At 34.4% G+C, this 13,606-nt stretch overlaps 2 protein-coding genes across 2 annotated transcripts; both read right to left on the reverse strand.

Annotated features, from left to right (window-relative positions):
- Positions 1-740: 740 nt before the first annotated feature.
- Positions 741-4,002, reverse strand: LOC107613076 (uncharacterized). The gene has a single exon (XM_016314922.3). It carries the CDS (start codon positions 3,924-3,926, stop codon positions 741-743), a length of 3,186 nt encoding a protein of 1,061 aa, XP_016170408.2. The 5' UTR covers positions 3,927-4,002.
- Positions 4,003-4,720: 718 nt separating this feature from the next.
- On the reverse strand, positions 4,721-11,007 carry LOC107613074 (transcription factor LHW). The gene is made up of 10 exons (XM_088496292.1): positions 9,992-11,007; positions 8,969-9,163; positions 8,781-8,862; positions 8,514-8,555; positions 8,371-8,430; positions 6,244-8,010; positions 6,007-6,108; positions 5,675-5,815; positions 5,471-5,596; positions 4,721-5,389 (listed from the first exon to the last, which is right to left on the reverse strand). The coding sequence occupies exons 1-10, from the start codon at positions 10,084-10,086 to the stop codon at positions 5,213-5,215; spliced, it is 2,787 nt and encodes a 928-aa protein (XP_088352418.1). The 5' UTR covers positions 10,087-11,007; the 3' UTR covers positions 4,721-5,212.
- Between the last annotated feature and the right edge of the window lie 2,599 nt (positions 11,008-13,606).

Here is a 13,606-nt window from a genome sequence, read left to right on the forward strand (position 1 = left end):
ATACTAAATTACTAATTAAGAAATGAAATATAAAACTTTGGTTACAAAATTATTTATGAAAATACTTCTATTGAATAACTTAATTATAGGATAAATATAGTATATATTATTGTTTATTGCACTTAATATTATGTTGTGTAAAGATGAAAAAAAAGTATTTAGTATATAAAATATTGAATCGAAATAAATGCGAGTGATTACTTATTTTGTTTAGATGATATGATATATGATTTACACATATCGTTATACTATGTTTTTTCGATTATTTGTTTGTTTGTCTTATAAATATTCTGAAAAAAAAAATCTAAAATAAGCTTTGTAAATTTGGAAAGTAAAAAATTAATATAAAATTGGTAGCTTCTATTAAATTTAAACCTCATTATCTTGATTTTAAGTGGTTGACTTTAGTCTTTCCCTTTTTCTACTTTATTAACCTTTTTTTTAAAAAGAATTAATCCTCTCCATTTTTTTTGTATTTTAAAACGAGCTGTCAAAAAACAAAATAGCCCATTTAGCATTTCTAAACCCTAAATAATTCTGTCCATCACACAGAAGATTGCTCCAGATATTGGGCCTTGGTATAAAAGTCCAACGTTAATAAGGATAATTCCAAAATAAAGTGGTAATCATTAATCAATATGTTTTATTATTTCACCAACAGATTTAAACAGAGAGATATCAGTCTACATTAGGCTTTATTTTACAAACACGTTAATAAAAATGAAAATAAAATAACTATGCTAATTCATTCTTCTATGATTTACATGCACTCTGTTTTTGTTGTTTTTCCTTTTGACTCTCTTATTTGGTATACGGATACCTAAAAGCCTTGCAAGCCATTGTGGCTTCCCAGTGTAGAAAAAGTAACATCCTAAGAGCACTCCAACCACCACTCCACATGCATATCCCACTGCAACAGGTTTCCAGCCAAATCCAAATTTTTCTTCATCCTCAAATGTCGAAGATGATGAGGCATGTTCATTGTCATCATTGCCACCACTGCATGATTTTGTCAAAGGGAATCCACACAGCATTGCATTTCCTCCATATGAATAATTTTGGAATGTGTTGAATTGGCCACCTGTAGGTATAGCTCCCTCTAATTGATTTTGTGAAACATTTAAGACCGACAGAAAATTCAAATTTGTTAAGGCCAAAGGAATCTCACCCCTGATCTGATTCCATGAGAGGTCCAACCATTCCAAATTTCTCAAGTTACCCAAAGTTTGTGGGATGGTGCCAGTTATTCTATTATGTGAGAGATTGAGCCCTTTGAGGGAATCTAATTCTCCAATTACTTGTGGGATTTCACCCTCAAATGAGTTATTTGATAAGTCCATAGTTGTAAAAGTCATTAATATTTTCACAAGTTGCACTGACTGATCTTTCATGTTGACCACTATTGAAGCAAAATATGATGCAAGGCCGGAATAATTGGAACTCATATATTGCAACCCACTTTGAGTATAATTGACATTCATCATTCCTTGAAAGTTCTTCAAGAATGATACTGGCAAGGACCCGCTAAAATAGTTGTTGGAGACATCAAAAACTCTCAAATTTGGAAATGCATGTGCATCTCTAAAGTTGGAAGAGTTATTGAAGGTACCATAAAATTTATTTGCTCGTAAAATGAGTACCTGTAGCTCTTGAAGCAATCCTAGCCAACTAGGAAATATGTCCTCTATGCTATTTTCTCCAAGGTCCAGAACTCGTAGTTTTGTGCAGTGGGCCAGGGATTTGGGTAATGCTCCCTCCAAGAAGTTGCCATTCAGTTTTATAGTATCTAAGACATTACCTTTAGGGAAGATTCTTGGTAAGGTTCCATAAAGGTTGTTCATATGCAAGTCCAAAACTGTGAGAGAGGGTAAGGTTGCCAAACATTGTGGAATTGTTCCTGTCAAGTTGTTGTGAGACAAGTTGAGAATTTCAAGAGAGCTTGCATTGAATGTTTCACAGTCATTAGGAATGCTTCCACTCAAGTTGTTATTAGATAAATCAAGGAAGGTAAGATTAGCCAATCTGAAAAATCTATGGGGTATATTTCCCGTGAATTCATTAGAGCGCAGGTCTAGAAAACGAAGACTTGGATAAACCCCTAGTGCTTCTGTGATGTTTCCAGAGAAATGATTGTCATCAAGCCTTATTATAGTTAGTGTTGAACAATTTCTCAAGGACTTTGGAAAAATCCCCGAAAAGCTGTTGTTACTGACTGTCAAACCATATAGCATCATGCCACTGCACAAGTCAGGTGGCAGTAGTCCTGAGAAGTTGTTGTTAGAAAGATAAACATCAGTTAAATTAGGACTGTACTTCCCAAAATCTCTGGTGATGCTGCCTGACAAGTTGTTGGAGAACACAGAAAAGTATTCTAAAGCAGTTAGTTGAGCTATGCTGTTTGGCAACTCTCCCTCCAAATTATTACGGCTGGCATCAAAGTAGTGCAGTGACTTGAGGTTTCCTATTTCTCTGGGAATGGTTCCGGTGTGCTCATTCATGAAAAGATTTATCACTTCAATGTTTGTAAGATTCGAAATTGTTGAGGGAATTGTACCAGAGAAGTGGTTTTGAGAGAAGTCTAACATTATCATTTCCCTCATGCTTCCAATCTCTTTAGGAATGTGACCAGAAAATTCATTGCTGCACAAAAGGAGGTACTCGATTTTCTTTAACAGACCAATTTCTGGAGGGACCTTTCCTGTCAACAAGTTATGATCGAGTTGCAGAATTATCAACTCAGTCCAATTAGAAATTAGTGAGGCAGAGAGTTGACCAGAAATGGAATTATATGATAATACCAATTCAGAGAGCTTGGTCAAGTTAGATAATGAGAAAGGCAAAGGACCTGATAGATTATTGCCTGATAAATCAAGGCAGGTTAGATGAATGCATGAGCCAAGTTCCAAAGGGATTGAAGAGTTTAAAAAATTCCCTCCCAGATCAAGAAATCTTAACTGCATAAGTTGGCCTAGGGATGATGGAATTTCCCCGCGGGCTGAAATGTTATGCAATTCAAGAATTTGAAGCCCAGCTATGAATCCTATTTCCATGGGAATAGGACCAGTGAAGTTGTTGTCACCCATACCAAGCTCTTTGAGGTTTGAGAGCTTGGATATATTGGACGACAATGGTCCTTCCATCCCACAACCTGAGAGGTTCAGGTATTGAAGCTTGGCCAAATTGGTATACAATGATTCTGGTATTGTGCCATTAAAATAGTTCTGAGAGAGGTCTAGAAAAGTCAAGTTGTGGCACTTCATTATGAAACTTGGGAATTCGGGAGTGAATGAATTGGAAGACAAGTCAAGGTGTGTTAAGGAAGGCATGCATGAATAGTCAGACCAGTGAGGAGGAGATGCAAAGTAGTTTCCTCCAAAGTCAAGGTAGCATACCTTTGGGAGACTTATGACCTGATAGGAAATAGCACCATTGAAACTGTTGTCGTAGAAGCTGAGATATTCGAGTTCCCTTAAATGTCCCATCTCATAAGGCACTGTCCCTGAAAAGTTGTTGCTTCCAAAGTCCAAGAAAATGAGTTTGGAGAGGCTGCCAATTTGAGGTGGTATTGACCCAATAAAGCTGTTATGATTGAGGTCAAGGTGAGTGAGGTTTGGTAGGGAAGCAAAATCCAAGCCATGAAGGGTGCCACTGAGATCGAAACCAGAAAGGTATATCTCTGAGACAGTTGTGTTTGTTGTTTTGTCGCAAACAACGGCATCCCAACTACTGCAAAGGTTGTGAATATTGGAGAGGGACCATGAATTGAGAAAAGGAGTGTATACTAGGCTGTTTTTCCATTTCACAAGGACTTGAGCTTCTGTTGTTGGAGAAGCTGTGATTTTGAGTGAAAGAAAGAATGTGGATGCTATTATTATATGAAAGAGAACATGATTGAGAACACAATGATCTCTTTCGAAAGTTGCCATGTCTCTCCGAGGCACTTTTATGGCCGCTCTATGTTTGAAGGGTTGTGACTTGTAATGCTAGTACGTTAGCTTTGCTCCCTTATATAATACAATAATTGCCATCATTTCTATTAAGATTAAGACTAGTCTTGGTAAGCTTACTATATGGTTATAGACCATTTAAGTCCACCACCATACGCAGTTTGTTATGGAAATATGGGATCATTTCATACTCAATAATAGAGTTAATATGGGTTATTACTTGTAATGCTGGTTAGTGGTTAGCTTTGCTCCCTTACATAATACAATTATCGCCATTATTTCTATATTTGGTCCACCACACGCGGTTTGTTATGGAAATATACATACATGCATGGTTTCAACTGAAAGAAAATCCTAGAATAAAATTGAACGTGTCTACTGAGTTCGAATGTGTGAATGCAGAAAACCAGTAAAGTGATCGAAGCTGTATACCACACGTGATTTGTCATGAAAGCATGAGATCATAAATTCAAATTCACATTTGTGTTCCTTATCTTTTATGGAGACACGACGGTTACACTTTCTTAGCTTGCAGGTTGAAGCACATTTATATGCTTTACTTGATCCCTTATTCTTCTAGAGTCAAGTATAACACATTTTACACACCCAAGATTGACGGGTATTTTATATTTGTAGAACTCAAACTTTTCTTCCATTTGGTTTAGAGAAAACAGCAAGTGGTTAAAAAAAATTGAAAATTCAATACTCATTATAATTGAGAGGCTAATGCAGATGCAGATATCTATGCAAGTCACAAAACATTGTAGCAATAATTTACAAACCACACATAAAGCTTTTATGTATTTAGATATAACACTTCCAATTTAGGGCCCTAATTAGAAAAATCAAGAGTATAAAGTGCACATTAACCCCCTTCCTTACACATCCTACAATATCTATACATCGAATCTTGAATCTATCACCAAACTGCTACCAAATACTCACTACCAGAACCACCCTCCACACTAAAAATAAAGGATACAACACAAGTCACCTAAGAGTTCACTAATAGCATCACATGTTGGAGGGAACATGTGGAAACAGTTACAATATGGGAGAGTACATATTAATTCTGAGGTGCTCTTCACTAACTTAGCATTATCAGATATGAGATAGGGAACAGTTAGAAGTTAACACCACCAGAAAACTTTGGATCGGATTGGAATGGATTGGATTTGATGTTAGTCATTGCAAGCGTAGCGCATATCATACTTGCTCTCAACACATCCATGCCAAGAAACCGTACGTAGCTCCTGGTGGGTGGTTCATTGCAAACTACTAGGCCTACCAGTTGCCGGAATCTGGGTAGCTTGCGGAAAAGACTGATATGCCATCATGTTCTTGTCACCTGCATTCGATGAAGACACATTTCCCTTCACCGTTTGGTCCAAAAGCCGAACCAGCGACATAAATATTTCCATCCTTGTTATGTCCCTATTCGCCTGCAAAACTTGACAAGTTAACTAACTAACTAGCACCATATATGAGCATTGAAAAGCATGCACACACTCTTAAAACATTACCTCAACGGCGAAACGAGCCCAGATTTTGTCATTTCTTGCTTCCATTACCCCCTTTAGTATAGTTAAGCCTAATCCTCTGATTAAATCAGCTATTTCCAGAAAGAAACCTCGTTCCTCGCAAAGCATCTATTGGAATAACCAAGAAAAGTGATGAGAGGTGATAAAGAAATATGCAAAAAAACTTGGTAAAGCATTGCAAACTACCTCCACTAGCATCTGACGAGGATGGTTCAGATCCTCAACTATAATAGGGCAAACCATTGATTGTGAGCCAACCTCGTACGCCCATGTAGCCCCTCCCTCAAAGTTGTCTTTCAAAAGCAGTCCACCTTCCTTGCTGATAATCTGCACATTCAAGAAAGAAAGAACATGGGTTGTTCCCCCTTATTCTTCAAATGAAAAAGCTATCATCTACATATTCTTTTGATAGTCCTTTATAGCATAAATGATGCAAAACCAAAAAATTTTATTTGAATAAAAGGTTTGATTGGTACAATAGTGAACTTTAGGGTACAATAGTGAACATTGTCCCTTACCTTTGAATCCCCAGTTTGTTTCAGCTTGTCAGCATGCTTTGTCACACTCTGCAAAAAAAGCATATGCTTGATGGTACGTTCCAGCAGTGCATCTATGCTACACTGTTAAATCATCACAAGAGACCAAGGGGAAAAATATTCAGTGTTGTTACATACAAAATCATTCATGAACCAAAATACTAGAGTTATAAAAGAGATATGCTGGAATCAAGTATATGAGCAAAAAGAAGTCAATACCTTTGCTCCATTTGGCACAATTTCCCGTAACTCTTTTACACGATCTTGAATCATTTGGCGATCCTTAGGTCGAGGCCTAGGATTCTCTCCCGGTTTAAGCCTTTTGCGATTCGATTTGCAAACTTCATCAGGCCGCTTGGAGTATCCAGTCGAAACACTATTTTCAAGCTTAAGCTTGCTACTATTTTCAACCCATGAACTAAGTTGGGACCCAAACATAGAAGAAGTTTGGGAACACTTTCCATCGTCGTCCTTAATACATCCAGACCTCATGGAATTTTCAACAGCACCTGTTTTACCCTCACTCTTAGGAATACCAAACATCCCACCCTGGATATGATCAGGCATAGCCGGCTTGTAGGCACGAGAGGGAACTGAACAGGTACTACTTGTCAAAGTTGTCCTGCAAGACATGTCATCAGAATTCTGTTTCATGACAGATTTGGTCTTTGAAACCACAGCATCCAGGAGGTGGTCTGTGCCTGTCCCAGAAAATATGTCACTCTCTGATATTGCTTCACTTGCAGAGTAATAATCAGAGTTCATACCCTGCATATTCATACATGTTGGCTTTTTATCCATATTTTCTGTATTAGATTCAGATCCAACAGCAAACAACTTATCCCAGTTTCCACTCAGAAGTTGGTTTTTGAAATCTGCTCCTAGAATATCAAACAGATCATCACCTGATGACGGTTGAGCACAAACTTGTTCTTGTTTAACATTCTTCACCATAGATTGACCAGTAACATGTTTATTAACACAATCTTGGACAAAATCAGGGCTTTGATCTCCGGTAGTCACAGGCTTTGAAGGTAAAGCATCATGAACATGCTTCACATCTACAGAGAGAAGCTTCTGATCAGAACCTTGTGGAGGCACAGTAAAGGAACCTGAGTGACTGAACAAATTAGCCAGAGAAGAACCACCTGCTTCACTTGAACCATCACTTTTAACTCCAACCCCACCCCCTTGTGCTCCGGATAAATCACCAACAGACACATCTGGAGTTCTTAAACCAGAATCAGTAACAAGACTTGTCCTCAAAAGACTACTCACCCCACCATGTATTGGTATTCCAGCAAGTAATGAAGCACTGCTAGAACTTTGATTGTGATCAAGTATATGGCCTCCATCTGTCTTTAGTAGAGACATGTTTAATGTACTTGACGCATTTATACTAGGATTACTGTGACCTTGATTCCCAAGGACTGACATCATTTGTTGCTCCATATATTTTAGATTGCAATCGCTTGCAACTGATTGACCGAAACTGGATAAGCCATTGAATGCAGATCTTGCATTATATGAAACAGAAGGCTGCTGTAGGCATGAACCTCTGCTTGAGGGTATCATTTCAGCCTCCACAACCCTATTCTCACTTCGGCCAGCAAAGTTTGTTTTAATCAATGTAGTAGCATTTGGTTGGCAATAACCATTTGATATCTGGCTCAGGTTATGAGTTTTGGGAGTCAATACTGAACCTTGGAAGTTATTCATTTCTCCCCTTATAGGACAGAGTGTTTGAACAGTTGGCCTTGAAACATGAGATGGGTTACTTTGCTCATTTGAGCCATTAGATACTGATGGAATGCAATGTGAGGGAATTCCAGGTGGTTCGACAGAGACAGGCAAGCCGCCAGTAGCAAGTGCTCTTCCAATGGAAGGACTTCCTGAATAATCTTCCGATAGAAGGGCACCGGGAATGCATCCAAGTTGCAAGATCAAGCTCTTTACATCATTTACAAACCCAATATTCTCCATTATCTGTAGCGGTTGACATTGCTGAATTAATTGCAGAAGAACGTCGAAAGAGAATGTAAAGCATAAAAAACAATTACAATGGCGCATTCACACTAGATAAGAGGGCATTGCTAGCTTATTCAACTCATAACATGCAGCTTTCCAGAATGTCTATCCAAGATTTATGCAATTCATCATATTCATGTGATCCTGAACTAATATGCTGAGTATGTGACATATACACATGTAAGCTAACAGAGGCTACTCACTCTTGACCAAAATATTATATTACAATGTGAGATACTCTGACCCAGCATGATAATTTTGGGGATATTGTATCAGATTAGATCTCTTCAGAACTACAAACATAAGAAAAGGACTTACTGGCAAGAAAGATCCAAGTTGAACAACCCCATGGGGAAGCACAGGAATCACTGCAACAGTCTGCATAGACAAGAAAACAAGGTATCATAATATAGCAACATGAACTCTACAAAAAAATGTGGAGCATAAAGAAGATCACAAACCTGCATTCCAGCTGAAAGTTGGTGATGCATCTCAGCATATACCTAAGAAGAGTGCACCAAAATAAGAAATCAAAACGAAACTCATCAATTACAGCCCTATATAATGCATATTACACAATTTCCAGAAACTATATTAAATTGAGAGAGCATAAACAGGAGTGCAAGCTTAAAAAATATTGTTCACAAAACTTTAACTGAACCACAACATCTGCAATATACAGCAAAAATTAGTCAAGCATTCTTAGGAACAGAAGATCAAATTAATACCTCAGGTGGATATGCATCTCTACTAAAATTGTTGAAAAGAATCCACTGATGGTTGCCAGTAAATGCAGCGCGTCCAATTATTCTGAGTTCGCAACAAAATGAAGTATGTGAGTCACTACAAATTTTCTCTTAGGATCCTGAATCCCCAATAAATATTCAAAGAATAGAGGGAACAGGAAAGCACCTACCCTTCACCTGCGATATTGACTGAATTATTCACTGTCATTTTGTTAATCAAAGAACAAACTCTGTCCTCCTCTTGGATCCCCATCTGAGACGAGCGAGACTCGGAAGAAAACCAGCTGCCTTCTCCATTCCCAAAAGTTGGTTGAGGGAAAGAACATGGCAATGGTTCATAATAACATTCTTCCCAGATCAATAGTCTGCCATATGAAACTACAATCAGTTAACTCAAATAAAGTAACTAAAATACTTTCATATGTTCAGTTATATGTATAAGGTTAAAAGCAATGATGCATCATAAGTTGCAAGGATGACAAAGATAGATCATATTTTGGCTCATTACCAAAGCAAGCTATTTTGCAGATTCGCTCTCAGAATCACAAACAGATCAAATACAGTAGGTAGTGCGCCTCTGGCAACTAGGGCAAATAAACTTCAATTTTCTTTTCTCTTTAACTAAGATTCTCAAGGACAAATCAGAAACAATCAAAGCACTAAGCTCCAAAATAGTAAGAATGAGTATAAAAGTGAACAGAATAAGAATAGAATCAAATACAAAGAAGCAGTAAATGTAATGAGTAATGACCAACAAAATGAGAGCCTAACATCTCAATAATATCTAGGAATCAAGGCAACCCCTAAAATGGAATATATTATCATAATTTCTTATGAGATCCACCCATATGATTAGGGAATATTGAACGAAAGAATTTTCAATGAATCAGCTAAATAATTTACTCTCAGGTTGCATTATCCAGGTTTTAGAAAGAAAACAAAAATCTCAAATTTATCATTAAGAGAAATAAAGGGCACACGCACAAATCAGCAGCATAAACTCGAAAGTAAAAGTAAGGGTGTAAAACACTATTAGCTTTTCTTAAAATTACTCATAAACCGAAGTAGCAGCCAAAAAATCATGCTTTGATGGATTTAGAAACCACAAAAAACAAACAAACAAAATAAAGCAAAATGATTTCACTTCTTTTTTGTTCTTTTCATTTCTCTGCAAAAATCAACCAGGTACTTACTTTGAATTGTTGCATCCGATCTTCCAGAACACAGCATAAGACCACTGATTCCGACCGCAGAGAGTCTTTAAAGCTTCTTTCAGCAAAAACCCCATCTTTCTTCCAACGGGGTATTCTCAAAACCACACAAAAAAGTCCTTTTCTTTTTCCTTCCTCTGACCTTAAAGGAAGAACAACAACAACAGCAGCATGCACCAACAGAAGATAAGAAACAGAAAAGAGTAGAAACCTTCAAATCCGATGAGCATGCATTTTCCGGTGAGTGTTGCAAAAAAGTCCTAACTACCGCGGCATGATCCTCTTCCCGCCTGTTTAGTCCTCAATCCACCACTTCTCTTTCGCTGCGGATCCAAGTTCCCGGCGATGAGTTTCCGGCAGGCCATCCTCAGGAAGAGGAAGACGTACGGAAGAGAGAGAGGGAGAGAGCAAAGCAAAGGAGTTAGCTTTTGAAGTTGGGTTCACACTATGCCACGAGCTTCAAGGTTGTAGAGAGCAACGATCTTGTCCATTATTGAGGGAATGGGAAACGATGAAGATAGAAAAAGAAGAGAACTTTGAAGTGGGGAAGTGAAGGCGTTGGGGTGTGTGAGGTCTTAGCTTGTTGAAGAGAGAGAGAGAGAGAGGAAAAGGGTTCAGGTTCTGAGGGCTGCGCTCTGTGGTTGTGGTGTGTGGGTGACAGTGGAAACTGTGAAATATTATTCCCACTTGTTCTGGCTTTCCATTTGTGAGAAAATAAATGGAAGTGTTTTAAAGTGGAAGGGGTTTCACAAAGAGGAACGCTTTTGAGGGGAATTACATGCAGAGCCACCAGAGAGAGAGAGAGAGACAGAGCTTGCTTTTGTCGGGTTCTAAAACAGTGTCGGGAGTAGTCAGAGAGAGGGAAAATGTTTGGTTTTGTTTGTTTTGTTTTGTTTGGGTTCGGTGAGTGAGTATTGTCTCTGAGAGAGAGAGAGAGAGAGAGAGAGAAGAAGAGGAAGAAGATAGGAGAGAGAAATGAGTGTGTGAGTGTAAAGCTTGGGACTTGGGAGAGAGAGAGAGAGTGCGGATTACTATCATGCTCACGTCACCTTAAGTTTTTGTGAACTAACATGAAATGCAATGTTTTCTTACTCTTATAAAAATTTTGTCAAATAAAATTGAATTAAGTGTCAATAATTTTATCAACTATTTTAATAATTAGATATGCTTTCTATTTGTTTCATAATTTCTTTTATTATCAAGTAAGTTTATCATTTAATCTAACAATAAAAACAATAGAAGACAAAATAAATAATAAAAGAAAAAAAGAAAATATAAAAAATAAATTTTTAGTTAGTTAACATTAACTATTTTTTAAATATAATTTTTTTTTAGATTCTAAAATCAAATATAAATCTAAAAATTTTTTACAATTAGAACAAATTAAACATAACATGAAATAAAATGAGAGATGCAGGATATTGAGATCAAAATTAATAATATAATAAGATAATTAAACATAATTTTTATGTATTATTTAGGATATTTTTAAATTTTAATGAAGATATTTGTCTCACCACTGTCTTAGTAAATATGTTTTTATTTAAAATTTTTAGATAAATAAAATAATTTAAAAAATTTTATTAATATTGATTACAAAATTAACTTTTTTATCATTATTCAAAAAATGATATTGTTAATTTTTTTTTTCCAAAATTTAGTCTCTACTCATCCACTGTTTTATTAGCTAATTGTAGATTAAAAAAATAATTTCTTAACAAAAATAATATCAAAAAATTGTTTGCCACAAAAGTTAGAGTGGTTAACTTTGTAGACAAATTTTAAAAAATAAATAAATAAATAAGCACATATGAATTGTATTGTAAAAAGCTGAAGAGAATATCATTTTATTAATGTATTTTTGACCCTTGTTAAGGGAGTGATTGTGTGTTGATGAATGATAGGACAGGGTAGGAGAAGGGTGAAGAAGTTTTTTGATTGTGTAGTTTGTATAGAAGTTGGATACTTATTATGAGACATGATTGATCACTGAGGTGGGAAAATCATTATGTGCAAAGGATACTCCTTTCTCATCACTGCTCCTATCTAACAATAAACAAGAATGAACAAAGTAGGAGTACAATGTTTTGTGTTTTAATGTTCAATTCAATTATTAATTACGTAACCCCATATATAATTATGATGCATGTTAGCTGAATTTTGGACACTTCAACTTATTGCTAAAAACTCTTTCATTAGTATCAAAGTTTGATGATGGCAATCATGGAGTCTTATTGATAGTAATTATGCTTTAGACCAATGATTACTGCTACAAACAAACATTGCCAATTAAATTACTGGATAATATGGATATATTTTAGTAGTGTTTTGGGAGTATGATTACATTTACTGTTTTGGACTTATGTGATAAGTAATTAATATTTTGGAATATTCGTTATTTTAATTATATTATGTATATATAAAATTATTGTTAAATTAATTATTTATATAAAATATATATTAAAAATAACATATAAATATATATATAAACAATTGTAATGAGATTACTGGTTTTATGATAAAGTAAAAAGTTTTACTAATTTGATGATAGTTGTTTTGAATATTCATTTTAGAAAAAAAAAATAGTAATGTTTTTAAGTAACTGTTAGTTAATAACTTATGATCATGATTTACTGAACCCATAATTTAAGCGTGCTATAATCATCATTTGTGATTTGCCTGAAATTTATTAGGTAACCTTATCATAAATTACTATTTATTTTGTTCACCATTTTTATTTAGAGAAAATTCAACTCTCTTCTCCTCTGAGATGTTAAAATGACACTCTCTTCTTTATGTATATTATCTTTCCTTCTAATTTTTAAAAAATCTCCTCTTTAATCCATTTTAAATTTTTTGTGTTAACTAATGTTAACTTTATCTATTTTTTAATAAAAAATAAATTATTTTTTTAAAAAATACCCATTAACATAAATTTTATTTTTTATCATTAATTTTGCTTATCAAAATATCTTTTAATAAATTATTATTTTATTGATTAAATTATATTTTTATCAAAATATTTTCAAAAAAATTAATAATTAAATTATTTTTTTCTAAGATACCTAGTTTTCAATAATTTTTTAAATATTAAATTGTGATTTTATTAAAATTTTTGTTGATAATTATTTTTATATTTACTATTAATCTTTTATATCAATATATATTATTTTAACATTAAATAAAAAAATCTTATCACTGTTAATATATATAACAATTAATATATATTGATATTGAAAAATAATCTTACTAAAATTTTTTATTAATGTTAAAATAATATATATAGATTTTGAAAAATTAATAGTAGAATATAAAAAAATTGTTAACGAAAAATTTGATAAATTATAATTTAATAATTAAAAAATTATTGAAGGGTATTTAGAAAAAAATAATATAATTATTATATTTTTTAAAAAATACAATTTAATCAATAAAAGAATAATTTATTAAAAGATATTTGGTAAACAAAATTTAATGATAAAAAATAAAATTTTTTCTAATGGGTATTTTTAAAAAAAAAATAGATAAAGTTAACATTAGTTAACACAAAAAGTTTAAAATAAATTAAAGATGAGGTTTTTTAAAAATTAGAAGGGA

Source organism: Arachis ipaensis, chromosome B8, assembly GCF_059453495.1.
Source record: "Arachis ipaensis isolate K30076 ecotype BB chromosome B8, ASM5945349v1, whole genome shotgun sequence".
In the NCBI taxonomy this organism is placed as follows: Eukaryota; Viridiplantae; Streptophyta; class Magnoliopsida; order Fabales; family Fabaceae; genus Arachis; species Arachis ipaensis.

Bases quoted from the DNA above. Each gene is read 5' to 3' on its own strand.
- LOC107613074 (XM_088496292.1), bottom strand. From the start codon at position 10,086: ATGGGGTTTTTGCTGAAAGAAGCTTTAAAGACTCTCTGCGGTCGGAAT. The intron at 8,011-8,370 runs GTAAGTCCTTTT...CAACCGCTACAG, and splicing joins AACTTGGATCTTTCTTGCCA to ATAATGGAGAATATTGGGTT. The intron at 5,816-6,006 runs GTAAGGGACAAT...TTGAATGTGCAG, and splicing joins AACAAACTGGGGATTCAAAG to ATTATCAGCAAGGAAGGTGG.
- LOC107613076 (XM_016314922.3), bottom strand. From the start codon at position 3,926: ATGGCAACTTTCGAAAGAGATCATTGTGTTCTCAATCATGTTCTCTTT.